General features: G+C 38.3%; 1 protein-coding gene across 1 annotated transcript in view; it reads left to right on the top strand.

Moving 5' to 3' along the window:
• Positions 1 to 280: 280 nt before the first annotated feature.
• sema3bl (sema domain, immunoglobulin domain (Ig), short basic domain, secreted, (semaphorin) 3bl) overlaps positions 281 to 26595 on the top strand; it is a 66012-nt gene continuing 39697 nt past the window's right edge. Inside the window, exons 1-2 of the mRNA XM_075476351.1 lie at positions 281 to 673; positions 22741 to 22901. Coding sequence (XP_075332466.1) covers positions 565 to 673; positions 22741 to 22901 — 270 coding nt within the window. The 5' untranslated portion in view covers positions 281 to 564. The remainder of the gene's footprint in view (positions 674 to 22740; positions 22902 to 26595) is intronic.

The following is a 26595-nucleotide window of genomic DNA, read 5'->3' as shown; positions in this document are numbered from 1 at the left end:
CCTTATTTTGTGTTTTCGTGTGTTATAATTTATAGAGATGAGTCTTCTTATTGTCGCATCAACACAAGTTTATCTTGCTGCAGCTTGCTTATTTTTACACCTAAATGATGATGAGTTTCATTCTGAGTCATCCGTGGGCGCGCTCCTCCAGGTGCATCTTGTTTGGAGAGTGCTGGCTTTTATGCGTAAAGGAGGGGCGAGTTACTGCGAGCCACACGGCTCTCTCTCTCTCTGCTGGAAAGGCGTGGTATCTCTCCCTGTCCCTGGCTGGAGCAGGCTTCTGTTGGGCTGCTGCTGGAAGTGAACTGTTAAAGCGCTTAGAGCCAACTCAGTGAATCTTCTCAACAGCCCGGGCAGAGCGGCAGTCACTCTGTGGAGAGGACATCCAGCCGCTCGGTCAAAGACCCCTTTACGCGCCGGGGAAATCACCAGAAGACTCAAATGCAGGCACCGTGATTAGAAGGATCAAAGTAATTTTACCTTTCAAAATTTCTTGGCATATATTTTGTTTGACTGCTGGAAATTCAGCATCAGTGAGGAGGAAGAGGACGTCTAATCAGAAGAATGAAGGGATTTACACCTTTCTTCTTCAACATGATTGTTGTTGCGCTGCTTATCGTCACCGTCTCTGCAACCAAGATAAATGTGCCCCGACTGAGACTGTCCTACAAAGGTAATCTATCTATACTGTCCATCCTCACAGAGATGCTCTCATGACTTTTTCTGCGCGCGCCTGTCCGCAGGTGGCATTAATTGTCAGCTCTCCGTGAGGGGAGAAATATTTATTCTAAGTCATCGCCTCTTGATATATACAGTATGATTTTATTTTCCTCTGTTAACACTTCTACTTAACACCCAGCTCTTGTTTTAATTTGGACACTTTTCTCTTCGCGGTGGTCTGAGCTGGAAGCATTTAATCCGGGTCCGTGTTTTGGCTACTGTTTCGGGGGTTTATGTGTTTTAGGAGGCACACATGCTTTGCAGCGCAGGCAGGGTGTGCAGCCGGAGGAGATTTTGGCGGAGGTTCATCTTTCTGCGGTGAGATCCACCGGGGTGCGTCCGTCTCATTATACAAGTTTTATTAGGAACGGCAACCGCAACGAAATTCTTTGGAAGCGCATAACTTCATTATCATTTAAACTGCTAAATTGTAAGCTCAAGGAACATATTAAACTTCTACTTTTTTTTATTTTCATACATTATTTAGGAAGATTTTTTGCTGCTATTACGTTTTATTCTGATCGCATAAACCTTGAAAACGTCTTTTTGGTTTTGCTTTAAGACTGATTTGATAACTGATTTTCCAACTAACTACCTTTACTAACGGGGAAACGTTGCCATTGAGCCACTTCACATACCATGCCTCCTTTTCTCCTCTGCCCTCTCCACTCTGGGCCCAGTTGTTAGGCATGACTCATTCATGTTTAAGGATAATAAGCCAGTAAAGCGTGTGTTTAAGTGTTGTTGTGTGTTGTTACTAAGCTGGGCTCATTGTTTCATTTTATTCAGCCTGAAGCGGTTTAGCAATCACCATCAGTGCTATCACACAGGATTTCCTCCTGTTGAGTTTGCAGGGGAGAAGTCACCATCTGAGCTTATTGGTCTTCCTGTTGGCTGGACTGGATGTAAACACTGCTCATTGGAGAGAAAGAGAGACTACATGGTCTAAAAAGTGTGAAAGTAATTATTTTGTTTTGATATCGAGCTTGAAGAAAGAATTGCACCATAAAAGGGAATATAACGTTTTGGAGGACTTGCTTGTCTTCAGTGTGGTGTAGCTTTTTATGTGCATGTCCAAAACCTCTTCAAGTCCATGCCAAAGGAGTTCTGAGCTGTCAGAAACACTTCTTTTTGACACAGGATTTTCTTCTGTTACATTCCTACATCACTACGGAACAGGTTTGCATAATGTCTGTGCATAATGGCTTGTTTAACACAGCTCATACAGACAATTAGCAGCTGTTAGCTCACATCTCTCCAGTCCGATTAGACTGGGCCTACCAGAAGACAACTGTATATTGATCTCCAAAAGAAAAGGAATGCCTTACCTCCACAAAACAGGGGTAGGCCAAGGGGAGGAATTGGGATCATTGTGCCTCCATCTTCTGCTGTGGTTAACAGCTGGCGCCACCAGCTGTTTATCCAGAGGCACTTAACTCGTAGCATTTGAATGACTGCATTTTGACGAGTTATGGATTCAGTTGCTAAACCAAAACCTCTTTGTTTACATTTTGGCTTCAAGACAAATGAAAAAGTCCAGTAACTTGGAGGCGATATTTGTCAGATTGGCTGTGAAAAGGGGGCTCTTACACCTCAAATCTAAATCTAATCTAAATATTCACTATGGACCCTGGATTCCTAGAATTTTAATCTTGCAGATTTGACTGAATGATAATTTTGGTCTCCATTAGATAATAAGGGAGCTCCTGCAACATATTTGAGAAGTAGAGAGAGGGCAGAATCTTGCGTTATTGAACAAAGTCGGGTCCTGTGCAAACACGGCAAGTGGAAAAAGCAGTGCCCATGATTATGAGTCACTGCATTTTACTCACACAAAGCGTCTTTTACAAAACTGTGATGGAACAAAAAATAGCGGCAAATAAAACATTTTTCTTCCATACTTGTGATCAGCAGGACTCAACTCTTGCATCACGAGGAGTGTGGGAAGATCTCTCCCTCACAGATTCTCATTATAGACCTTGCAGTTCCTTGCTTCCTGTCTCGATGACCTTTAAGTTGGACCTCACAGTTACCCTTTTTGACATCATTTTCCACTAGATTAAACTCTTTCCTTTCTTATCTTTCTCACTAAATCTCTTCTTACATCAGATGTAAGGCTGTTGTGTTTTTACGCTTTGTTCAAATTTCTTACTTCTCAGTCTTAGATTTTTGACTTTCGCCTCCGTTTGTCTGCCCCCCCCCCCCCCCCCCCCCCCCATCAGCCTCTTCTGTCAATCCAGTCTTCAAAAGCCCCGGGGTGTTTGTACTCCCAGGAGGATTTAGAGGCAGGAAAAGCGGCCATTATCTTATTTCAATCAATTAGTGGGTAGAACTTCTAGCGGCAAAGAAGGCTATTTTTTTTCTTTCTTTTTTTCACCTTACAAATATGTAAACCCTTGTGGTTCTGCCCTCCGCTTCTTCTCACGTTGTGGTGTAGACCTGGTACTTATCAGGAAAATACAACCTCAGATATACATTCTGCATAGTTATTCAACAAAAACATTGAAAATGCAGAAGCAGCCTATGACTCAATATGACTCAATAACCCTTTTCACATATTGGTTGTGGCTTATCTGCTAAAAAAAAGATAAATAAATAAAATAAAAGATCTACTTGTTAACCTGCCGGTGTTTTGTAATTCACACATGCCAGACAGAGGGAGCACTTTCACACATCAAACCGGTGTCACAGAATCAGCTCAAGCATGACAATATTATTGGTTAGAGTGCCGAGTTATGTGATGCTGGCTTGTATTTGAAAGACTTTTACCAAAATATGTCCAGTTTTAACTCGTCCACAATAAGTCCACAAATTTATTTTAATCTTAGAATAGCTAACTCAAACAATGCAATGTCTTATCACTAAATTTATCAACAAATGATATAAGAGAATTTCACAACTTGTGATTATTTTAAAACCTAATTTAGGCTCTCTACTGCAGCAGTGTCCTGTCTGTGTTATCATAAGGTGACATCGAAGATTCATGGTATGTAATGCGTGTTGTTTTTGGCGGGACTCCCAGCCGGCTACATTCACATACAAGCCTCCCATCATCCATCTGTCTTACTCTTTCTTTCTTTCTTTGTTTATTTGTCCTCTGTTTTCTTCAATTTGCCCGCTTCTTTTGTTCATTTAAATCTCTGTGTGTACTTGTATGCTCAGAACTAACACACACCGACTTTAGACACACACTGTCTGTCTGATACAATATTCACTTTGTCTGTGAAACCCGTGGGGGGGCGGGGGCACTTGAAAACACAAACGTTCAGATTAGTGTCCCAATTTAATCCCATTGCATTCGCTTTCAGATGGAGAGAGTGTTTGTTTTTGCTTACAGCTTGTGAATTAATGAGTTTTTCTCAGTTGGCATCACGAAGATGCTTATACAGACGGGTGTTAGTTGTTCTTGGGCAGAACCGGGTAAACCGTCTCCAGGAGTCCGATGGAGGCTCTGGAACTGCTGGAATGTAGGGCGTCTCTGATCCTGTCATCTTTCAACTCTTTTCTTTGTCCATTCTCCATCCATCTTCATCCATCTTCTCTGCCCTGGATCGTGTAATGGCTCATTCAGTGCAAACTCTCCGGCTTTTCTCAAGTTCAGCTGAACTGCTCCCAGGGCTCTGATCTGATCTCGAACCCAGATCTGAAAAAAAAAAAAAAAAAAAAATGAGAGAAACTTGAAAGCTTCGTACGCAAGCCAACTGGCTTGTTTCACATGTTTTTCTCTTTCTTTCATTTCTTTCTTTCTTTTACTAGAATGTGTATATACACTTATTAGAGACATGGTAGGTTTTAGTGTTTCTGTAATAGTTGACGTGTGTTTGAACTCTAAAATGTCTCTTTAAAATAAAACTTATAGTCAAGGGGATTTTTAGCCTTCAGGCTCAATAGCCAATATTTAACAATACCTGAACAATGTTCCTGAAAGATCCATAAAAGTAAGACAATGTAGAAACGGTAAGAAACACACTCTTAAGTAAAAGTATAATGGAATTTTAACTGTATTGCAAGAAAACTTTGGTACTTTCTTTAAAATTTTAAATAAAGCTTGTCTTCTTAATTTACAATAAGTGTTTATATCCCAAAAGTTTTATTTGGGGCTTAATATGTATGTGTCTTTAGTGCTTTAAATGGTTAATATCATGTAATTGGGAACATTCATTACGTCTTTGCCAGGGCAGAGCGAGGGCTTGTATATTTGTCTTTCAGGAAGATTAGAAATTACCAGGAAGTCAGCAGCCCAGTCAGTAGCCACATTACACCGAAAGGTTCTCCACTTCCTTACCCCCAATGTAGTACATTAAGAACTGTAAACACTCATTGGTGTAATACACATATAGTATTTTTTTAACAATACAGTTCTGATGTTAAATCCTCATTTTTGCCCTTAAGTTTATTTCATGATTTTATTTAAAATGTAAATAAATCTGCAAAATGTAACAAAACTTACTAAAATTCTTTTAAATACACATCCACATGTCTGAAGTTCTGCTTTTGATAACCCTAACCCTGTTCTTGAAAATCTCCCATATTTGGTTTAGAGGCTACAGAGACACCATGAGAGGTTCTCTGTCTGGTATGTAGACCTGCTGACAGAAGTAACACACTTCATGTATCTGACACCACAGACATGATGTGTGAGGTGAAGAAAGAGTGTGTTGGGGGCAAAGAGACAGACCTTACATTTGGTGTAGATATCTTTGTGTGCTGAGTTGTTAGTACGTAGACCTTTTACACCAATTTGTATGTTTCTGTTTGGTAGGGTAAGGCACCAATGTGTTTGTTCATGCAAAATGTTCCTGATTAACATCTGCGTTTACTGAGTTGCTAGAATGTATGCGTGTTAACCATGTGTCACTGTGTGAGAGTGTGGCAGGCATAAAGAGTTTTTGCATCTGATGTGAACGTCTGTGTGTCTCAGCACATCACTTGTGTAGCGTGTCAGCAGCATCTCTCATGTAACGGCTCTCAGATGGCGACCTGGCAAGATCATAGACAAGATGCCGATGGAAGAATTAGAGACGGGGGAAAGGAGCATTGACAGTAAATGTGTGAGAGATGAGGAGGTGGAGATGAACACAGAGCCAGATCAGAGATCACAGATGGAAAGGAAGCTGGGTTGGGAATAAAGAAGATGTTTCAGGGAGAGTCTAAAGGATAAAAAAGGTGTGAACAAATGAAAGTGAAAAGGGAAAAACAACATCCTGTCATAAAGGACAGACACCACCAGAAGAACGAACCAGATAAACTAATGAGAACAGTGAATGAGAAATCCTTGATTGTTTCTCTTTGAACTGAACCACAACTTCTCATGCTGATAAAGAATAAATCCCACTGCTGGAAGCTTTTCCTGCTTATAAATTAAATGAAATGAGGCTCATAACTTGGCAAAGCTGACTTTAAATAGACCTTGAATATAAGTTCACAGTTTCCTTTTATTTTTCAGCCTTAACATAAAGTGAAAGCAGGTGCCTTTAAGGCTGTTATATACACTATTTTATCTTTTATTCAATATATGGAAAATATTTTTAAAAATCTTGTTTTTTAGACAATCAATGTTATCAAAAACATATGGTTTCATATAAATATAGAACTACATGTGTTCAATGCTACATTAATACTGAACTGTTACTATTAGACTAATCTAACCTTCGATTACATCAATTTAAAATCATCAAATGATAATTGCGATGCACTGGGCACCAGGTTTTTTTTTTTTTTTTTTTTTTTTTTTTTTGGTTTCATGTGAGGCATAATAACATTTAAGAAAATACTCATCCACTCCCACAACTTGATTTTTCTTCACTTTAATAAGCTTTGTTAAACAGTGCACTTTCTAATCATGTTTTAGTGTCAGATTAAGATTTTTGTCTTATGTGTTTTGGTGGTTGTTCTGTCACGGATTTTGCTTTACAGATATTACAAATTGCTGCTTGGGTCTTCATGACTTATTGAAAAAGGTATGAAATGCACTGTCTCTTGATAAACACCTACAAGTTAATCCTGAGTGATAAATCTAACACCGTGGCACATCCCTTAAAGTCCAAGGCTTGACTGATAAACTCATGCTGGATTTAGATGGCTTAGCGTTGGTGCAAAGCATGTCTAGATAAACACTACATTGATACCCTGAAAGGTCAGGGTGCACAGGACCTACAAGACTCAGCTGCCTCAACTAGGACTGCTGCATGAATTAAAACATGTGCCCCTAAAGCTGGCAGGGATCAACAATCTGAGGGATGAACTGAAGTGGGGAATGCCCATGAAAGAAATCATTTCAAACTGCAGCTGGGAAGGTAAAGCAAATGACAGCTCTTTCAAAGACTGAATGTAGAAGGGGAAAACACTGAATGATAGGAGGAAAAGGGAGCCTCAGACAAGATGGAAATACCAGTGGAGAGTAGATAAAAAAAAAAGAGAGGTCATGGTGGCGCAGAGATAAATGGATGGGGTTGAAAGAGTAGAGAGGAAAATGAGAGCGGTGGAAGAATGACAGATAGATGGATAAAGGAAGGAGAGGAGCTAACCTGAAGGCTGAAAGACACTGGTCTCTTTGAGAAGCAAAGGTTGTGGGTTCAAGTCCTAACAATGTGGCTTTGACAATCTGTCATGTAGATTACTAAGTACTCCACTTACACACAGGGATAATGAGAAATGTGTATGTATGTGTGTGTGTGTGTGTGTGTGTGTGTATGTGTGTGTATGCATCTAGGCAAAAAGCTGGAGTATCCTGTATCTTTTCTTTGTGAAATCTTTATGGCTATCCAATGTTATTTGACCAGTGTGTTACGTGAAGGGTAAAGAAATGCATGTGTGGGTGTGCTAAGAAACCAGCCAAAACCAACCTTCGTGTCCTCAGCAGTGATGGTTGTTTTTACACGAACCTTACAAATCACAGCAGTAGCCCCTCACCAAGGAGGGTTCAAGTCTTGAAAAACTATTTATCAATTCTTTCCATACTCTGCCACACCCTAAAGATCACAGAGACACAACAGCTTCCCTCCCAAGTGTCCTACTGTCCTTGAAAAGTTTGTAGCATTATTAGGAGCATTATTGGAGATTCTAATATTTCTACTCATTGTTGCCAAAACAGCACGTCATGGTGTTGATTTATTACAAGTCAGTGGGTAGAAGCCAGTGGAGGAAATTTAAGTGGGTTGGATTTATGGCGATCTGTTTGCAGAAGTGAAAAAAAATTTTTTATAACTGTTTTCAAATGATATTAAGAATTGTTTTAAAATTAGCCATTTATATCTGGATAGCATCCCTGCCATGGTGTTCACTATGTTGCAATATAGAAGCCCAGAATGAAGAGAAGAAAACAAAAAACTGTAGCTAGAGAGAGCCTTTTGTATTTTAGTATCCAGAGTGGTTGTCCCTTCATATTTTAACAAAAGATTAAAAATCCCTAATTAAAAAGAAATTAGGGATTTCAAGTGGCTTGCAGTCTACAGCTTTCCAGCTAGATGACACTAAATCCCACACACAATACAGAATTCACATGTAGAATCACCACAACTTTTTGTCAAAGACTGTTCAGTAACATGCCTAAGAGGTGAAAAAGAAAAGAGTGCAAATTACATCAAATTCACCAAATTTAACATTAAATGGTTTCTTTCTTGACATGCAACATGAGTAGGTTGGAGTTCTGTTTGACCTGCAAATCAGTGCGCAATATGTGAAACGCAAAGAGCTCATGTGGTGCCCATAATGAAAAAGGTGTTTTTTTTTCATTGTCCCTAACTTACCAACAAATACAGCATTTAGATGGTCTGACAACACTGAAAATCTGTGCAACTGCAGGATCAAAATGACAGTCCACATAATCCACAATGCTGTTTGTGGTACAGGATTCTTCCAAAGCTTCACAAATCACTGAGGAAACTTTATGCTTTCTTGAATGAATGTTGATATTGGCCTTACATGTCACAGTCTGCCAAATGCATGCAGTGCTATGGGGTTAAAATGACAGATTCCTTGGCCAGTGTTTTATGGTAAGTTTTGCTTTTCCAGCTTGTGGAAGTAAGGACCGTCCACCACTCCTTTTCCCTGACTGGGATAGACAAATAATGTCAGATTTGCTCACATATTTTCAAATGGAGACTTTAAAGGATGTCTATGTGCCTCGTATAGTTCAGCTTGGACCCTAAAGGAGAAATCAAACTCACAAAAAGTAAAGCTGAAAGAGAAAAATACACACAAACCCCTTTTAAAAACAAAAATGTTCTGTGTGTCCTCTCATGTTATTTTATTGTTCTACCATTTGGCATTTTGGCCTAGAGCCAATGTAAAGGAACAGAGAAACAGGCCAGAGGTGATGGGAACCCTCTTTAATGCAAGAATGGGGAAATTACACATTACACACACTGAGATGCTGCACTGAAACAAATACACCCTTTCATGTAGAAATCAATTAGTTCCACTGGAACTGCTGAAAACGAGGGCCAAGTACAAAGGACTCTACTATGGACTGATGTATCAATTAAACAGCAGCTGAGAGACATGCAAATATTGCAGTTAACAGATTCCAGAGGAAAAGCTCTGTTCAAGACTGTATGCATGAGTGAACCTATTTATCTTACTATTACTGATAAAGTGCTGCCAGATTTGTATTGTAACCAGCTGTTTAACGTTTAGCAGTTCACTTGGCAATAATCAAATCCCGACTTTGTTTTGCTAAAACCAAACAAATCAACCTGCATCTAGATGGATTTGGAATGCTCTTTGGATCCATTTTTTTTGTGCTGAATATTTTGTTTTACTCATTAAATAGTAATTTATTCTGTGCTCTTTCAAGCAGAAACTCCTTAAATCCATTAATGTGGCTTTTAAAAAACTTTTAATGGAAAGGATTCATTGAGTAACCAAGCTGATTATGTATTTTAATCAATATATTTGCATTAGAAATTAGTCAAATAATAGATGTAAAATGATATCCATACGCCGTGAAGATCTGACTAAAGTGAAGAACACAGAACTGAAATGTCAGACGTGCCTGCATTTAACTGGTTTTAGTTAAACTCTGTGTGAGGCCTCTGGCTTTGGCTGAAAGGTCTGTCCTGGAGTCGAAGGTCTTAGATGAGCCACCAAGAAGGTGATTTATGTGAGTAAAGTAATTTGTTAGAGTGATGTCCAAGAATGAAATCAGTGAGAGACAGTGCATTGATCTGTGTTGAGGATGAATTATACAGAAGAGAATAAGTGATATGGAGTAAGGAGGTGAAAGTGAAGAAGGGAGTGATTAAGAAAGGAAAGATGCAGGGATTAGAAAAAAGGAGGGAAGCAAAGGTCAAGTTAAGTGGAGTTTTTTTTTATGGCTCATTTTGCATGAGATAGATGAATGGAAGAAGTGTGCAGTATGGTTGAGTAATGGTGTAAGAGTGGCTTATAAAGGAGAGGAAGAGAAGATCAAAGCAGGCAAAAGAAGAAGATGGATCGAGAGAAAGCAACTAGCTGTCAGGGAGGGGGGGAGATAAAGAGAGAAAGAAGGCAGGAAGAGATGATGAAATAAGGGAGTGAGGGGCGGGTGAGGCTCAGGCTGAGGGTTGATGAGGATCGAGGGTGATGAGGTAACACCCTGTGCTGTGTTTTGATTGGCCCAAGAGGGGAAGATCAGGTAACAGGAACATTGATAGGTGACCTGAGACCACAGATGGATTAGATATCTGGAATATGTCAGTGTGTGTATATGTTTGTGTGAGAAAGATGGAAAACCAAAAAGATGGGGAGAGTAGAAAGGATAGAAAAAGTCTGATGTAAAGAAATTAGAATTATCAGGGTCAGCTGTGATGCTCATCTCACTTCTCATGTTGTTATCTTATGTGCCTGGCTGTGTTAAAATATGAGCTGTGTGGGTTAAATGACATCTCCAGCGAGGAGCAGGAACAGTTTGGCAGGATATCCCAGGATTTACTCCGTCATCAGTTATCTGGCATGCAGTATTTCTGCCAGGACAATTCCCTGCAAGTTTAAACAATGAGAGCAAACATCTGCATCGGTCTAATAGCTGTGAACTAATACCTTCCAAAGATCTTTAGAAATAAATCTGACAGATATGTTTCGAATGACAACAAAACAATACCCGATACCGTTGGTGATATATGCCTGTGTGCGACGTCATTTATGAAACATGCTCAATGACATATTTTACAGAATCAAAACAGGGACCTGATATAAAGAAGACAATTCTCTTCCAGCATATGGTAAATATGATGAACATCTCAGCATAGAAAAGACAATAAGCATGTCATGATTAAGTTTGTATGTATTGCTTTGAGACCCTGCAGCTGTCCTCTTTTCTATCTGCTGCTGAAAAGAAAACAGAAATTAATCAAATAATTCAACCTATTTGTTGTCTTGATATAAGCCAACTGCTTAAGGCAGATGGCCAACTTTGCTGGGTCTGGTTCTTTTGGAGATCTCTTCCTCTTAAAAGGAAGTTCTTCCTCTCCACTGTCACCTGTCGTCTCTTGCATGCTCAGGACAGAATCAAAATGAAGATTCAATGTGATTTGTTGGTTTCCTTTGCATAACAACTTTTTTTTAATGAATCTGCAATTTTTTAAATGTCATCACAGAAAGGACTGTATTGAACGGGTTTTAAATGAATTTGGTTGTTATTTGTAACGTAATTGAATTTAATTGGAGTAATGTGTACTCGATTAATTCTTATGTAAGGGTTCCCTTGTAAAAATAATGTATTTTATCCCCAACCATGACTGTTTTCTAACCTTCTAACAAAGTAATGTTATCATCTAAACCCAACCAGGAAGTTGCAAGTGTTTTAGTAAAGTGTTATTGTGGTATTGACGGAGAGTATGTTGGTTTTGATTTCACATTTCACAAAGGCCCACGGCTGAAAGTACAGCACTTAGCTGCTCCACCCCACCCCTATTTCTTGTCATCTTATGAGGACTTTGTGTCTTCTTAAATAAAAAAAAAATTAGAATGATGTCTGGTCCGATGTGGAAACTCTCATATTACCCATATTTATTGTCTGCCATCTGTAGGAGTGGTACTTTACAAAACACTGTTAAGAGCTGTAAGGAGAGGTATGAGCCAACAACTTATGTAACCCTTTCACTTGGAAGACTTGCTTCAATCATGAGACGCCAGTTAAAACCAAAGAAAAAAGTGTATATTTTCTTCACTTTAGTGTGACATTTTATCACTTCCTTGTTGAGTTTTGACAATAAGTTTATTTGGTTAGGGATTGAAATAAAAAGTACTTGATTAGAGTTAAGGAAAACAATATTTTTACACCACCACCATCAGGATAATGGTTGCTGCTTTCTTGGTTTAGGTTGGAGTTGGTAATGCATCAGTCTGATAACAATCATCGCTTAAACAGATTGCAACTTTTCACTGTTTTGATTAACATTTAGCTGTTGATGAAAGTTGATCAGATGATAGCTCTAGAATGAAAGCTTGGACAATATCCAACTATACAGTATATTCCACTTATGGGAAATAATGTGTGAAACAATGATCTGATAGTTTGTGGAGTTGTATCACTGAAGGAAAATTTCAAAATGAAAATGTAGACGAACACTAAAGCAGTCAAATTCACTGCCTGGCATCTATGAATGTTTAGAGAGCTTTCTGCCAATCCGTGACAAAAATAATGAGAAATATCACTACATAAGTCATATTTTCCCTGCAAGAGACACTGCAAGAAGAGGAAATGAAACAAGTCTTTATGACTCATAGTTTGTGGACCACAAATATTTGTACATATTATGTTTGCCATCTCAAAGATTGATCAAACTGTATTTGGTGTTAAAACTCTGTTTATTAGTATATAGACTGTCTGTTCTCATCTCCAAATACCTCATTGCTCAGACATGTTTAATATTACCTCAATTCTATAATTAACTCTTGCATACATTGATACTTGGCAAGGAAAATTTGCCCACATTAAAAAAAAAAAAAAAAGAAAAAAAAAAAATGAAAACAGGAGAAATTTAGACCAGAAAGGGATCCACCATCTAAGTGATTTTTCGGCTCTGATACATGCCTCTCCAAAAACTATGCCCATTAGGCTAAATTCAGGGGATGAGAGGCAATATGAGACTGGGAAGAGGAGGAGGAGTGGGCGTGGTGATTGGATGTGAGGTTGCTTTTTGTGCACACAGCAGATTCCAGAAATATTTGACACTCTGCAATAATATACAGCCGAGATCTAATGATACCCTGGGAAGTCTGTCAGCGGTGTAATGAGTCTAATGAAACTTTGTGAGTGTGTTTGTGTGTCAGAGCTCAAGAAAATAAAATGTAAAAGAGCAATATTTTGAGAAAAAAGCCTGACGGCGAGTTTTGACTGTTCAGATGTGAATAGGTGTGACTGAACTTATTGATTCATGATGGTGTGTATGTATGTGTCTCTGGTATGCTTTACAGGGGTCTAATAGGCTTCAGATGTGTCCCTCTCTCCTACTAAGCCAGCAATAACACTGATACTGATCGTGTATGTGCATGTGCCTACAAATATGCATAAAGCTGTCTTCAGTTTTACATAGCTTAAACTGTGCCTATGGGCAATTTGTACATTAGAGATGTCAGCACAAGATTAGGGGTTCTTTGTTATTCTTTGGCACTGTATCAGTTAATCTTAGTCTTTTTTTGTGACTTCTAAAAATGCCTTGCAGGGAAATCCTTAATTCCAACCTTTTTTTTTTTTTGCTAAATGCAGCCATGAATATATCAGCTGGAGTTTTTAAATGGTATCCGTTAGAGTATTTGCTGCAAATAAAACTATTTAATTCAAATTAAGTCTTTTTTAAAAAAAACATTTTTATTAGTACCTTCTGAAGCTCTTCGCCAAACTCTTTTGTTTGATGGTCCTAGAGTTTAGCTGTGTATATAACTTGTACAAACTAGTATTTGTGGCTTGCTTAATTGTCCTTCACTTCAAGAGAATTCCAGTAAAACATAACAAGACCCACATGTAACCACTGCTGCATGTTTTTACACAGGGAAACCCCTCTACTGTCCATTGTCTGTTTCTTTTTTAGCTGTATTTTTGAATTCATGACTTTGATCTGAAGCATGCAATACTGCAGCATCGGCATCGGTGTCTCTTGAGATTTTTTTTTTGAGCAACAGATTGTTTACTTATTCAAAATACAGTTTGACGTTATGCACAATATTTCAATGGGCTTTTTTAGCTGTGTGAGTTGGATGAAAGCAAGTCATCAACAATTTAGAGTGGTGAATTATTTTTGCTTTGTTCACTTTTAGAAGAAGGAAAAAGAGGAAGAGGAGCTGCATGTAAAAGTTCGAGCTCACTGAGAGATCTTACATTTTAGATACCATAATTTTAACAAAGTTCTCAAACCCCAAATAGATTGTATGGCTGTTTTTTGTTTTGTTTTGTGATAATCATTAAAAGCCAAATTGTGCAAAACTATATAAAAACTAAGCAGTAGGTATATAACGTGATAATCATTGATGATGCAAAGCAGAGGAATTTTTAATCAAAAATAGCAAAGCATAAGTCTGGTAGGTGTTTCTTTACGTAATATGATTAATAATAGGTGTGGGGGATAGAAAATGAGGGAGCCGCTTGTAGGAATATTAGAAAATGAGCGCAGGAAGATCAAACTCTGGAGTGGTGGCGCACTGCTCTACTGTGCAGTGACATCTCCACAAGAGGAATTTGTGGACACAGTGAGCAAAAGCATATTTTGAGGACTAAAAGAATAATTCTTCGAACTTAAGTATGCTCCATTACACTTTGGCCTTGTGTTGCAGCCAGTGCCACAGGGGACATTTCACTGGTTCAGGGAAGAATGGATTTTATTAAGTATGAAATAAAAAAAGACGATGGTTTCTGCAACAGGATGGTGACCCTAAACCCAACTCAAAATCCACAGCGGAGGTGAAAAGAGGTGCAAGCTGTGGGTTATGGTACGACTCTCACCATCAAAGCCCTAAACATCATTAACAATTTGTGAATTGACAGCACTGAGAAAAAGCAGTATAAGAATCCTACAGAGATTTGTTTCTCTTCTACTTCTACTTCGTACAAGAAGTAATTGGCTGAAAAGTTTTTTTTTTTTTTTTTTTTTTAAGCTATGATATTTGCTAAAGGTGGTGTTACATGCAGGGTTACCAAATGTATGTCTTAGGTTGTTTTTCATTATTTTGCAAAAGATGTAATAGAAGAATTTATTTTTCAAATGAAATCAGGTTTTTTAATCACTAATCACAGAAACAGACATTTTGACTGGGATGCCCAAACTTTTGTATTCAACTGTTTTTTTTTTTTTCAATCTCTTGTGGGTGCTTGATAACGAATAATGTGAGAATCATACTGACTGTTCCTTTAGGGAACTTCATGTTGGCAGAATAATGAGCGCTCTGGCCGTTAATCTGTCCATTCATCTTCTTGTTTGCACTGGCCAGGATGTAGCGTTCTACCTGGATACTTCTGCATGTGATCTATAGTCACCAAAAACCTAAACTCTATGTTTTTAGATCAAAGGGGACACCTACGCAGACAAAAAGAACGTCCAAACTCCCTGCAAAGAGGCCATAAAATATGATGGAAATAACAGGTGCAGATTAAAGTTTGCTCAGAAAACTTTTCAAACTTCCTTGTTGGAGGGGAAGTTCAAATTCTCCAGTACAAATGCTGCCCTCACTTTCCTCACAGTTGCACTGGGTTTCATTGCATTGACCATTTCATCTCAGTGATGTTCTTGGAATCTTCATTCAGAAGTTTGATAACATTTAACTGGTCCTTGTGTGAGGCATTGTCCATGAAAGCTCTCATATAGATTCATTTAGAATCAGCAGTTTATATTGGAATGTCTCACTCCTAGATTTGACAGGGCAGCACAGCTAAGCAGAACGCTGACAATGTAAACAAATCTCTAAATTAATTATTACATACACATCTCTACAGTTGCTTTGACTGCTAGCTGAGGTTTGACACAGTGAAAACCAGATGCTGTTTCGCGTGTCACTTTGGTTTGGCACGGCTGCTTGTTTGTCTATGCAGCGTCGACCAGCTGCCTTTAGGGAAATGATACACATTGGAGACAGATGTTTCACCATGGATGCCGTCAGGTTTTTGCAACATGGTCTGTGGGTACAAGATGGATAAAAAGAAACACGAAGGAGAAAGATCAAGTTGCAAATCGGGAGAGAGTCAGGAAAACGGATAGACAGACACAAGATGAAACAGAAGATATGGTATTTAAAAGCGACTTCAAAAGATGAGAAACAAGAGGGCATTAAAGATGAATAGACATAGTATGATGGAGAGTTAGGAGAAGTTAAACAGATAGATAGAAGAGAGGTGGGGATGGATAGTCAGCAGGAGTCAAAGAGTTTGATGAGAAGTGAGCCGTTGGTGTGATTTCCACCGTGGAGCGATAACAAGCTACAGATGGAAGCTGTTACCTTTCCTCTGTGTTTGCGTGTGCATATGTGTCTGTGTGTGCGTGTGCTGTAATATTTATGTGCTTACATTTTTGTTTTGGTTTGAAGGAAATATGTGTATACATGTGAATGATTTATGAGATTTGAAGGCTGAAAGGAAGAGAAGGAGACATCATGCAGGGATCTGCTTATGGGTCTTGTATATGTGACAGAGCAAACTCAAGAGAACAAATTCTGCAATAAAAAGAAGATTATAAAGCTTCAGCTTTGCAGGGGGATTAGATGAATAATCTCACAATTTATGGATGAAATTACACTAAACCGGAACCTACACATTGTTGGGGCTAACATAGTGATCAAATGATTTGTCAAAATCAACTTTATGGATTATGCAGCAAAAAACTTACCTCATGCGCCCTTCTAGTGTAAAATTAGATACAAAATTTTCATCCCAACATTAAGCTATGCTAAAGCTCAAATAATGAAGCCTTCTACTGACTGAGCGACTGTTGTTTATCTGGAGCAAAGAGGTTTGACCCTGGAGACAAACCAGACTGTGGTCTTGACTGCAGCGCTGTGGCTTCATACAACAATTGGGGGCATTTTAGATGCAAAATGTTTCCCTGCTAGACTCTTCTCCTGTCACACAAGTTGCATTCAGTAGGTAAGGTTAAAAAAATAAAAAATAATCGAAATCCAAGCCATTTAGTTCTTCACCTCCTCCTTCCTTATGATTATGTTTATGCATTCAGCAGACGCTTTTATCTAAAGCAACTTACAAATGAGGATATAACATTACAGCTAATATCAAAGCTAACAATAAGATACATAGAAGGAAAACCACTAGTCAGACTCTGTCAGAGGCGACAGGGGTGACAGTGTAGAAATAGAGTGCAGGCATAGAGGGAAGTACAGAAAGAGAGAGTGCAGTAGAGGGGGCAGGGAAGTACAGGGTAAGTGCTAGGATAGGAGATGCTCTCTGAAGAGCTGGGTCTTCAAGAGTTTCTTGAAGATAGACGGGGACGCCCCTGTTCTGGTTGCACTAGGTAGGTCATTCCACCATCGTGGAACAACTCATGAAAAGAGTCTGGATTGTCTTGAACGTGGTGTAGGAACTGCGAGACGACAATCCTGTGACGAGTGGAGTGACCGAGTCGTGACATAAGCCTTTGGAAGAGCATTCAAGTAGATGGGAGCCATACCATTAAGCACTTTGTATGCTAACATCAGTGACTTGAATTTGATGCGGGCAGCTAAGGGTAGCCAGTGGAGCTCAACGAACAGAGGGGTGACGTGTGCTCTTTTAGGCTGATTGAAGACCAGACGCGTCGCCACGTTCTTCTGGACCATCTGCAGAGGTTTCACTGCACAGGCTGGGAGACCAGATAGGAGGAGCTCTTTTTTTTTTTTTTTTTGCCCATGATAAAATCCTAAAGACTGTTGCCACTGAATTTTCTTATGTAGGAATGAGATTTAGTATCAGGAACCTGCATAGGAAGTTTGAGTTAACATTTTTTTTACTGGATTATGTATACTTTCTCATGTCTGGCCTCCTGACTGTCTTATCTGCTCTTTGCAACTTAATGTGGCTTCCTTTATAATTTTTTTTTTTTTTTAAAAAGATCATGGGTGTGTCTTTAGTGAAGAGACACTTGAAGAAACACACAGTTGTATGTCTGATGGAATTATGAGCGGAATCTTTAGTAGCCTCACTGAACCTAAGAAAACCATAGGATGGGAAAACAGTTTTAAAAATGTATACATGTAATGTACAGTAGTCATGTTGATATATCGGTGTTACAGATGGAAAAGGATTAACAACACATTTAGATTTTCTGATTTAGAGAACTTACACTAGCCATAATGCGTAATATTGCTCCCAAGAATCATGAGAACAACAAGCAGAGAAGATATACGTTCCCAATGCAGAGCAGAGTTAAAAACAAGTGTGTATATTTCAGTTTGTAAGTACTTATTTTGTGATTTGGCATACTGACTAATCATAAAGGAAATAGGAGTTTATTTGAATGTGTATGAACTGCTAAGCAAATAGATACCCCATAGCTTTGAGAGTTGTTGAGGAATGCACAAGGGATAAGCTATTTTTTTACTTGCTTTTCATCTTCATTTTTGAATATTAGGGACACACAAGCATTTCATAATTATGCCTTAGAGTAACCAAACCGTATCCATTCTTCATAATATTTGTTATCAAAACAAAGAAGTGTGTTATGAACATTAGATCTCATCCCAACTCCAACATTATTTGTTAAACACTCACACCACAAGTATACTCACTGAGCCCACGCTCTTGTTGTGAAGGTCAATAGGTTTTGTTGAGTATTGCCTTTTGAGTTTCTATGTTTAGTCTTAGTTAGTTTTACTTTCTGTTCTAGTTTGTTTGTGTATTTTCCCAGTGAATTTTGTCGAGTTTGGCTTCCTGCTGTAGTTTCACCCCAGGTCTCACTTGCTGATTACTCATTGTTTTTGATTGCTCACCTCAGTGTGTGTGTATATATACCTCTTGTGTTTCATTGTCCTGTGTTACATCCTTGTATTCTGCCTGTTTACCCCGGCTTGGGTTGTTGTTCTCAGTCCTTTTGGATTAACGTTGGATGTTTGTTCGAGCCATTTTGGATTTCCTGCTCTGCAGTGCCTTTGTTTTGTAACTCTCATTAAAGTATCATCTGTTCTAATCTCCTGCCTGCTGTCTGCGTTTTGGTCCTCCCTTAACCACATTCTTATGACACTTGTAAGTTTGCCACAGTCGCTCTCAGAATGAAGGTCATCTTGTGGCTCAAAGCTGCTTGGACAGAGTTAAGCTTGTGGAGACTAACAGTTGGCTGAAGATGTGAAGAGGTCTCTACATGTTATGCTGATAAGCAATATAATAGAATTACTGATTTCTTTATCCTGCCATGACTTTTGGCAGAAAACCATGGGGTTGTAACATCAAGCCAAAGCGGAAGTGCCAAAATTTAACTCTTTAAATGGCCACTTGAGGCTTACTCCAAATGCTGGTTAGCCCACTTTAACAACCCCCCACCCCCCAAAAATGCAAATTTCCCCTCTTGTGTCATAACAATTTATCCCCTGAATATGACCACAAACAACAGAATGAGATCCATTTAAGGATTTGTACGCACAGAAATGTTCCTTTGTGTAAAGACTGGGCTTTTCAATCACATATGTGTAAATACTTAGCCATGCCATTGCTTTTGGTCATATTCAAAATCCATACATGGTCAGGAATAATTTGAGGAGCTGGTGATATTCTTACCATTTTTTTTAAAATAATTAACACGGTTTGAGCTACAAATACATGCAATGTAATCACAGGCAGTCACACCTCCGGACTGAGTAAACTATCAAAAGTCTCTTTTACAGTGTGTTTACAGGGGCTGTAGAATATTTATTCTGACCTATGAGCTGAAGTTGCCACCATAATGCCGATGTTGTCAAATAAATTTGCATAAAATATAACTAACATCACACACCAGGTACTATAAGGTTAATTAAAACATTTTTGTTGTCAAACAAGATTTTCTGGCTAAATTCTTTAAATTATTCAGTCAACAAGCATTTCATGCAGTTTGTGAGTACGTTTATTAAAACTATTTATTACAAACTACTGCTATTTTGCTCCTTTGATGCTTTAGAACCAAGTAATATTTGTCAGCCAGAAAACCTTCCATGGTCGGTGTGCATCTGCATGGACTACAGGTGCTCCTCTTTAGGGTTTTCCATCATATTTTTCTTCTTACCCGTCAAGTCCAACAAATCCATCAGAAATCATTATTGCACCCACTAGCTTCCCCGCCTGTTCCTCTTCCCACACATTATTTTCTTATTCTTTCCAGCTGCTAACTGTTGCATTACTCATCTTCTATTTCCAACTCTATCTTTTGTTCTCCAACTTTGTCTTACTCCCTCTCTTTCTTTTGTATCCCTGGTACCTCCCCATTTTATCAATCTCCTCCTTGCCAACAGCTTTAAAGTTTTGTATTCAAGTCAAAAATCTTTCCTACACAACTATTCCTCTCAATTCTGTCTAAGGAGGATTTATCATCAATGTATCAATATTTATTAGTCTTCAATATTGGTAAGCCTCAGCAGAAGACGGTTTCACCAGAATTTCATTCTGATATGAATCTGGAACGGAGTAAAAGATGATAAAGTTTTTAATCGTTAAAAAAAGAGTTTTTTTTTTTTTTTTTACAACATTGCAGCAGTTTCTTCTGCACTGGTCCGGGATGAGCATGTTTAAATGAATTTGTGTTCCTTAAGGTTGTGTCTGTCTGATGAAAGAGTTAAAAAAGAAAAATTTGATTGTGTGCTTTTCATAGTCAAATATAATGATAATATAATGTATTTACTAAGATTTGATTTAGAAATATTACTTGAAATTATTCATTTAAAAGTACCAGTATGTGCCTTTAACGTCTCCAAACCAAAAAATTGGAAGTTTGTGATAATGCATTACTCTCTGTACTTTTACAAGTTAAACAACAAAGTATTCATCTACCCACCGGCTCTACCTGCTTTGCCCTGCAGATTGTCGCTGTGGGATGGAGTCTGTCCTTGAGGACTCTGATTGAGAGGTGGTCACCACTACAATAAATCAAGTGATCTAAAACAAGCAAATGACTGAGAATAATCCTTACTTGTCTATAAGGAAGTTTATGAGTGTGAGAAAAAGAAATCTCTAACAAAAACAGATCAAATGTGTGTGTATGTCTGCAAGGCCCCATTGATGGACAAGGTGTCATGGGGCCCTTGGACTTCTCTGTCAATACCCTTCCTCAGTGGTGAGTGACTTAAGCCCCTTTCTCACCATGTGTGTGTGTTTGTATCTGCATTTTGGCCTGTGTGTATTGGCTTGAGTGGCAAAAAGTGTGACGGATGAATGATGAGAGATGGGCAGAAAGCCGATTCAGCCAGGAGTTTGACATTCCAATGGTGTCTTCTCTCACACTTCTCTCCTGATATCTTTACCTTGACAGAAAGGGAAAGAAACCAGGTGATAAAGAAGATGATACAGGACAAAAAAGTAGTCAGGCTTGAAACATGTTTGCGTGACATCTAAGTTTTAAGAGACTGAGATGCAGTGGGCTTATGGCTATGTGTATACTCTATTGTGTGTGTGTAAAGGATTGAGAGGAGACACCCTGTGTCTAGCTGAACTTCAATTCAACCCAATCCCCACCACTCCTGCAGAGCCGGCGCATCAACCTTTCGACTTTGAAGCTGCTGCCAGATTGCTGTGGATTAGTTATCTTGATATTTTTAATGAATTATTGCCCATTTTTCTTACATTCAATTAGAATTTAAACACACCGTGTTGACCATTTTTTTTTTGGTACTGTAAATATTGTTAGAAGAATGTGTTAGCAACAATTCAGCGCGTTTAAATACACAGTTGAGTTGAGCCATGGTTACAGTTCATCCAGGCCATTTAACTGCACCACCGAGTATACATACGCAGGAGTAGAATTTCATAATTATGGACTGAAATATGTTCGATGCTGCGACGCTTTGGACTGTGTGAGCTAACAGTGGGAGTTCATTGTACATGTGAGTATAGCTGAATTCACTGGAGAGACGTGTTTCTTGACTGGAGACTGTCAGATAATGCTGTGGTTATAAAATCCGAATTTTATTTGAGCAAAGTGACACTCTGGGAATTTTTTAAATGACTGCAACTTGCAATTTTATTGAGAATTCAGCTCTGTTCAACCATCCTATGTTTTTTAAATAAAGAATATTTAAAAAGATGGAATTGTGGAGCATGTGAGGAGCATCTAGGCTCATTTGAGTCAAATTGAGCATGTATGTGCAGGTGTTATTGGACCTCCAACACCACTGGGTGTGTTAGTCTGGCTTTCAGAGCTTCATTTTTGTCAGATTTTGATTTGACTAACATGCATTCATGTATTTTTAACTTTGGTTTTGGTTTGATTAATAGAATAATTCTCTTTTTTGTTCTGACATGTAAACGTGTAGACTGTCACATTGCGATGCTCCAAGATATCAAATTTTGTCCCAAAACCAAAGGTTAATGTCAGTCAGCCTCCTGTAATAGTACTGACTAGTTTTGTGTGGTACTACTTGGTTCATTTAATCAGATAAAGTTTGCCCTTGTCTTGATTGAAAGATGCTTTATCTAATTACCTAACTCCTTATTTATTTGTCTATTTTATTTTTTGAAAATGCCCTTTTGCAAACTGTTTCTATGGATGACTTCCATCTCATGTGACAGGTTTGATTGTCATCGGACTAAGGAGACAATTTAAAATTTGTTACATTACAAAAGGCTGAAGATTAACAGTTAAAGAGGCAAAGATTATAAGCAAAAGGAGTATGTGGTGATAATATTCCATGGACTATCTTTAAACCCTCAACCTCAACATTTAGATGCATCATGCAAACTCAAAATGATGGATGTGTTCATGTTTCTTGGTACAAATTAGTGTGCTGGATCAACAGCATGAGAGGATATTGAATCTCATGAAATGTTATGGAAAGAGAATATTCTCACTGAGTCAACATGCACATTAACAGAACTGGGGCAATGGTTAAAAAAATGTTTTTAGTCACCAGAGCTCACCCCCCCTCTCCTCTCTCTCTCTGCAGACCTGCTGTCCACTAACAGGTCATCCATCTTCAGTGGTCATCATGGCCAGCTCTCTCTTAGCACCGTCTTTCTGGATGAGTACCGTGACCGGCTCTTCCTGGGAGGGAAGGACGTTTTATATTCTCTCATGCTGGGTCCTGTCAGCAGTGAATCCAAAGAGGTAAGGTTTCTGAACACAGGCAACAATTTGTTATTCGATCTAGAGCTCTGATGTGATTATGGAGAGGGAAGTATTTACTGTATTTATCATTTTGTACTTATTTAGGTTGTTATGAGTCTACATGACTTAAAATATGCTGTTTTTTTTTTTCCTTTTTTTCCCCTCAGAATTCTCCCTGTGTGGAACATCTGTTTAAACATTCTTTATTATAAATCAGGCAAAAATGTGGAGGATGAATGACATCTGTCATTTTATACAACTGCCCAGGGGGGGAATGGTTAATATATATATATATATATATATATATATATATATATATATATATATATATATATATATATATATATATATATATATATATATATATATATATATATAAAGTATTCAAACAAAAAAAACTAAGAAAAGACCCAGATTACACATTTTTGGAGGATAGATTTGTAACTCTCAACCAAAAAATGACATACAGTATATCTGTCTGCACCACCAGTTCTTGCTTTATGAACAGGGGCCTTTTAATCTAAACTTCTGTCAAATTTTATGTCTCACTTCCTTTGCCAAAACATGTCTACCCTTCCTGATGTAGGAACACCTGTAAAAGTGCAGATACTCATAAATCTGTCAAGCACAGTACTTTGCTTTTAATCTGCACATGTACTTGCTTTGCTCATTGAGTCCTGTTAAACACAGTGGTGATGCTGTTAAAGCAAAAACAGAGAGACATGAAAGGTGAATTTCTTTACAGTACGATCCAGATTTCCTCTCAAGCAAGAGTCGGACAAACAACAAGAAAGAAAAGCAAGAAATGATGTTAGAATGTCATTATGATTTCATTGTGTAATCATTCTTCACACTACAGTGATTGCAGCATTCTGTAAGGACTGTAATTAATGGATATTGCCATTATACAGTCACACAAATCTGTGCATAAATGTGTAATTTGTGTAGAGGTGTAGATTAGTGTGGATGGATTAGATGGATGTTCCCAAGAATACAATGATATTATGAGTGATAAATATATCAGTGACATTGCCAAAGGCTTTCACAGGGAGTAAAGTTTTATGGAGGAACTATATATATTGTAGTAACAGACATGATGTGCCTGAGATCAGTAAGCAAACAGTTTCAGTGTTTGGGCTCTAATGGAAAAGACCCAACGACCCTTTGCCAAAGCTGTAACCTGGGAACAGTTAGCAGGATAGAATCTGTGGATCTGAATGGTTGGGAGGGAACGTATCATGTCAGTAAGGCTGACATGTATTTGGAGGCAAGGCCATACCAGGCCTTTAAGGTGAAGAATCAGATTGTAAAATCAATATAAAAACCAAGAGGAAGTTATAGATGGAGAGTAGTGATGCCTCGGCTTAATTCAAGAAGCCTTGATATGGCATTTTAAAAGCAAAGGAGAGATTTATATCTCCCATTAGAACTAAATCAATAATTTGTGTAATTTATTCTGTGGAACAGTAGACCCTGATGAGTCTTGGTATGATTTGTGGAGTTAGGGAGAATTATCTCAAGAGATTTCAGTGTGTTTTTGTTGGAAAATGTTGTCATCAAGGAAATTGGTTCACATTAAAACAGCATTTCAATTCACCAACATGTGTTTCCTGGATTGTACAGGACAAAAATAAGTCTGAAACTAAAAGCCCCAGCATGCGCCAGCACTTTAGTAAGATCTGCATTGTGTGTAGGTAAAGTGTGGCTACTTGTGACGGGTGGAAGAGGCTGTGATGACACAGAGTGCATGTGTGAATGGAGAATTCAAGAACACAAAAACAACAGATGTCCACCTCTTACTTCTCCCTCAGTTCTCGCTTCCTCTCACTGTGATATGTCTCTGCTTACGGTCACGCATACGGTCAGCTTGTTGACATTCTAGTGTGCTGTAAGCTGTCAGAATTCTAACACACCATGTGTCTGTCAGAACCAGCTTCGTCAGCTCAGGAAAGAAAAGTTTATTAATGGACACACATCTGCTGATAAAACATCTCCAAAAACAAACAGAGGAAAAAAACACAAGATTATTCAGACAGTGTTTGTCTTCACACGGTGGGTTATTTGTCTAAGTAAATCATGTTTATGTTAATATTACTATGACAACCACCATCCTCGTTTAAAAGCTGTAAGCATCTCAGCTGATCCTTGCATCATTTTGTGAAATTTGAGGTCATTTGCAAATTGAAAGAGTAATCCAGCATATTTGGAAAGTATACCTTTGGCCTGAAGTTGAAGTTTTCTGGTATTTCTATTCAATTATTTAAAAGAGTGAAGTTTAATAACTACAATAACGAGACTTTAATCCGGTAAACTAATCTTTGGTCCTCCAGCTCAAACTCTGCTTTTATATCTGGCATTTAAACCTAGTTTATCAACCTTTCCACTCAAAACCTGACCAACAATGTTGTTATGGGAAATAAATGTAATTACCAACAACAGGATTTAGCTTAAAAGTCAGGCGGCATTAACAAACCATGCAGCCTGTATCCACCCAGAACTGTTTCCACCCCTCTTATTCAAGGTATAGAAATTCCCTTGATGGTAATTACTCTGAAAAATTAAAACAAACTGGCGATCCATTTCATTGCAAATATTTCATATGATATAAAAAAAATGTTCCACTTTGCCCGTGCTGAAAGATAAACACATTTGATTGCTATTTGATATCCTACCTTTGGTTGTTCTATAGGAAATGTTCAGTCTTGCTTTTAAGCCTGGAAATGTGATTGGCTATCACAGACGTTTCATATGTTTCAGCACGTTCAGACAACTGGTTTACTTTCTACAGTGTTTGCTTACGTTCATTGAATCGAGTGAGGTGTGCTGCCTTGGTGATTCTAGAGATGGCATCTAGCCCAGCTTACTTAGCATTGCTTAACTCCAGAGTAATCCCCCTGGCCTGAAAAGAATACTGTGTTCGAAGTGGAGTGTTGATAAAGGCAGAGTGTGTGTTGAAATTGAATGTTTCTCTTTGGGGCCACTTTTTTTTTTTTACAGAGTTTTACATTGTTTCAGCTCAATAATTAAACTAAGCAAACCTGCCCGTGTTTCATCCTCATGGCATGTTTCAGTCTACATGTACTAGGCTGACTTAGAAAATACAAGAATTTTTATATTTTATGTGCAAACGGAGATTGTCAAACCTCCGGCAGGTGATGTGCATGCGCATATAGGTTTATAAAACCATACATACACTTAGCTTTATAAATCTGTAAAAAATATGCATATATTTTGAGCTGGATGGCCAGAATGCAAAGCATCCTCACGCACTGAAAGAAAATAAAATCTGGTTACAATAATGTTTTACTTCAAAATGTATTGGCTTTTTAGTTTGGTTTGGATACGAGGGTAATATCCAAGAAAAACGGTTGCTAATTTAGGTGAACAAAAACACTAAGAGCTGGTCTAGGTACCAAAATATGCCTGCAAAGATCACCCATTCAGCACTAAATGTACTACATATTTTCTTTTCTTACCATAGTGATTTCAAAGAACTTTACACTGTTGTTGTCAAATTCACATATCCACACATCCATGTCGATTACTGGACAGCACACACTATGATCAAAGACACATCTTCCCTAACTACTAAACTGGTGAATTTTTGTCCCCTCCTATCCCCACAATCCCTACAGTCCCTAACATTAAAGACTCCAGAGCATTACCCCCAGTGAAAGAGACATTTTTACACATT

This window comes from Odontesthes bonariensis, chromosome 10 (genome assembly GCF_027942865.1).
Source record: "Odontesthes bonariensis isolate fOdoBon6 chromosome 10, fOdoBon6.hap1, whole genome shotgun sequence".
Taxonomy (NCBI): Eukaryota; Metazoa; Chordata; class Actinopteri; order Atheriniformes; family Atherinopsidae; genus Odontesthes; species Odontesthes bonariensis.
Note: the sequence above shows the minus strand (reverse complement) of the source record. Positions and strands in the feature narration are given on the sequence as shown.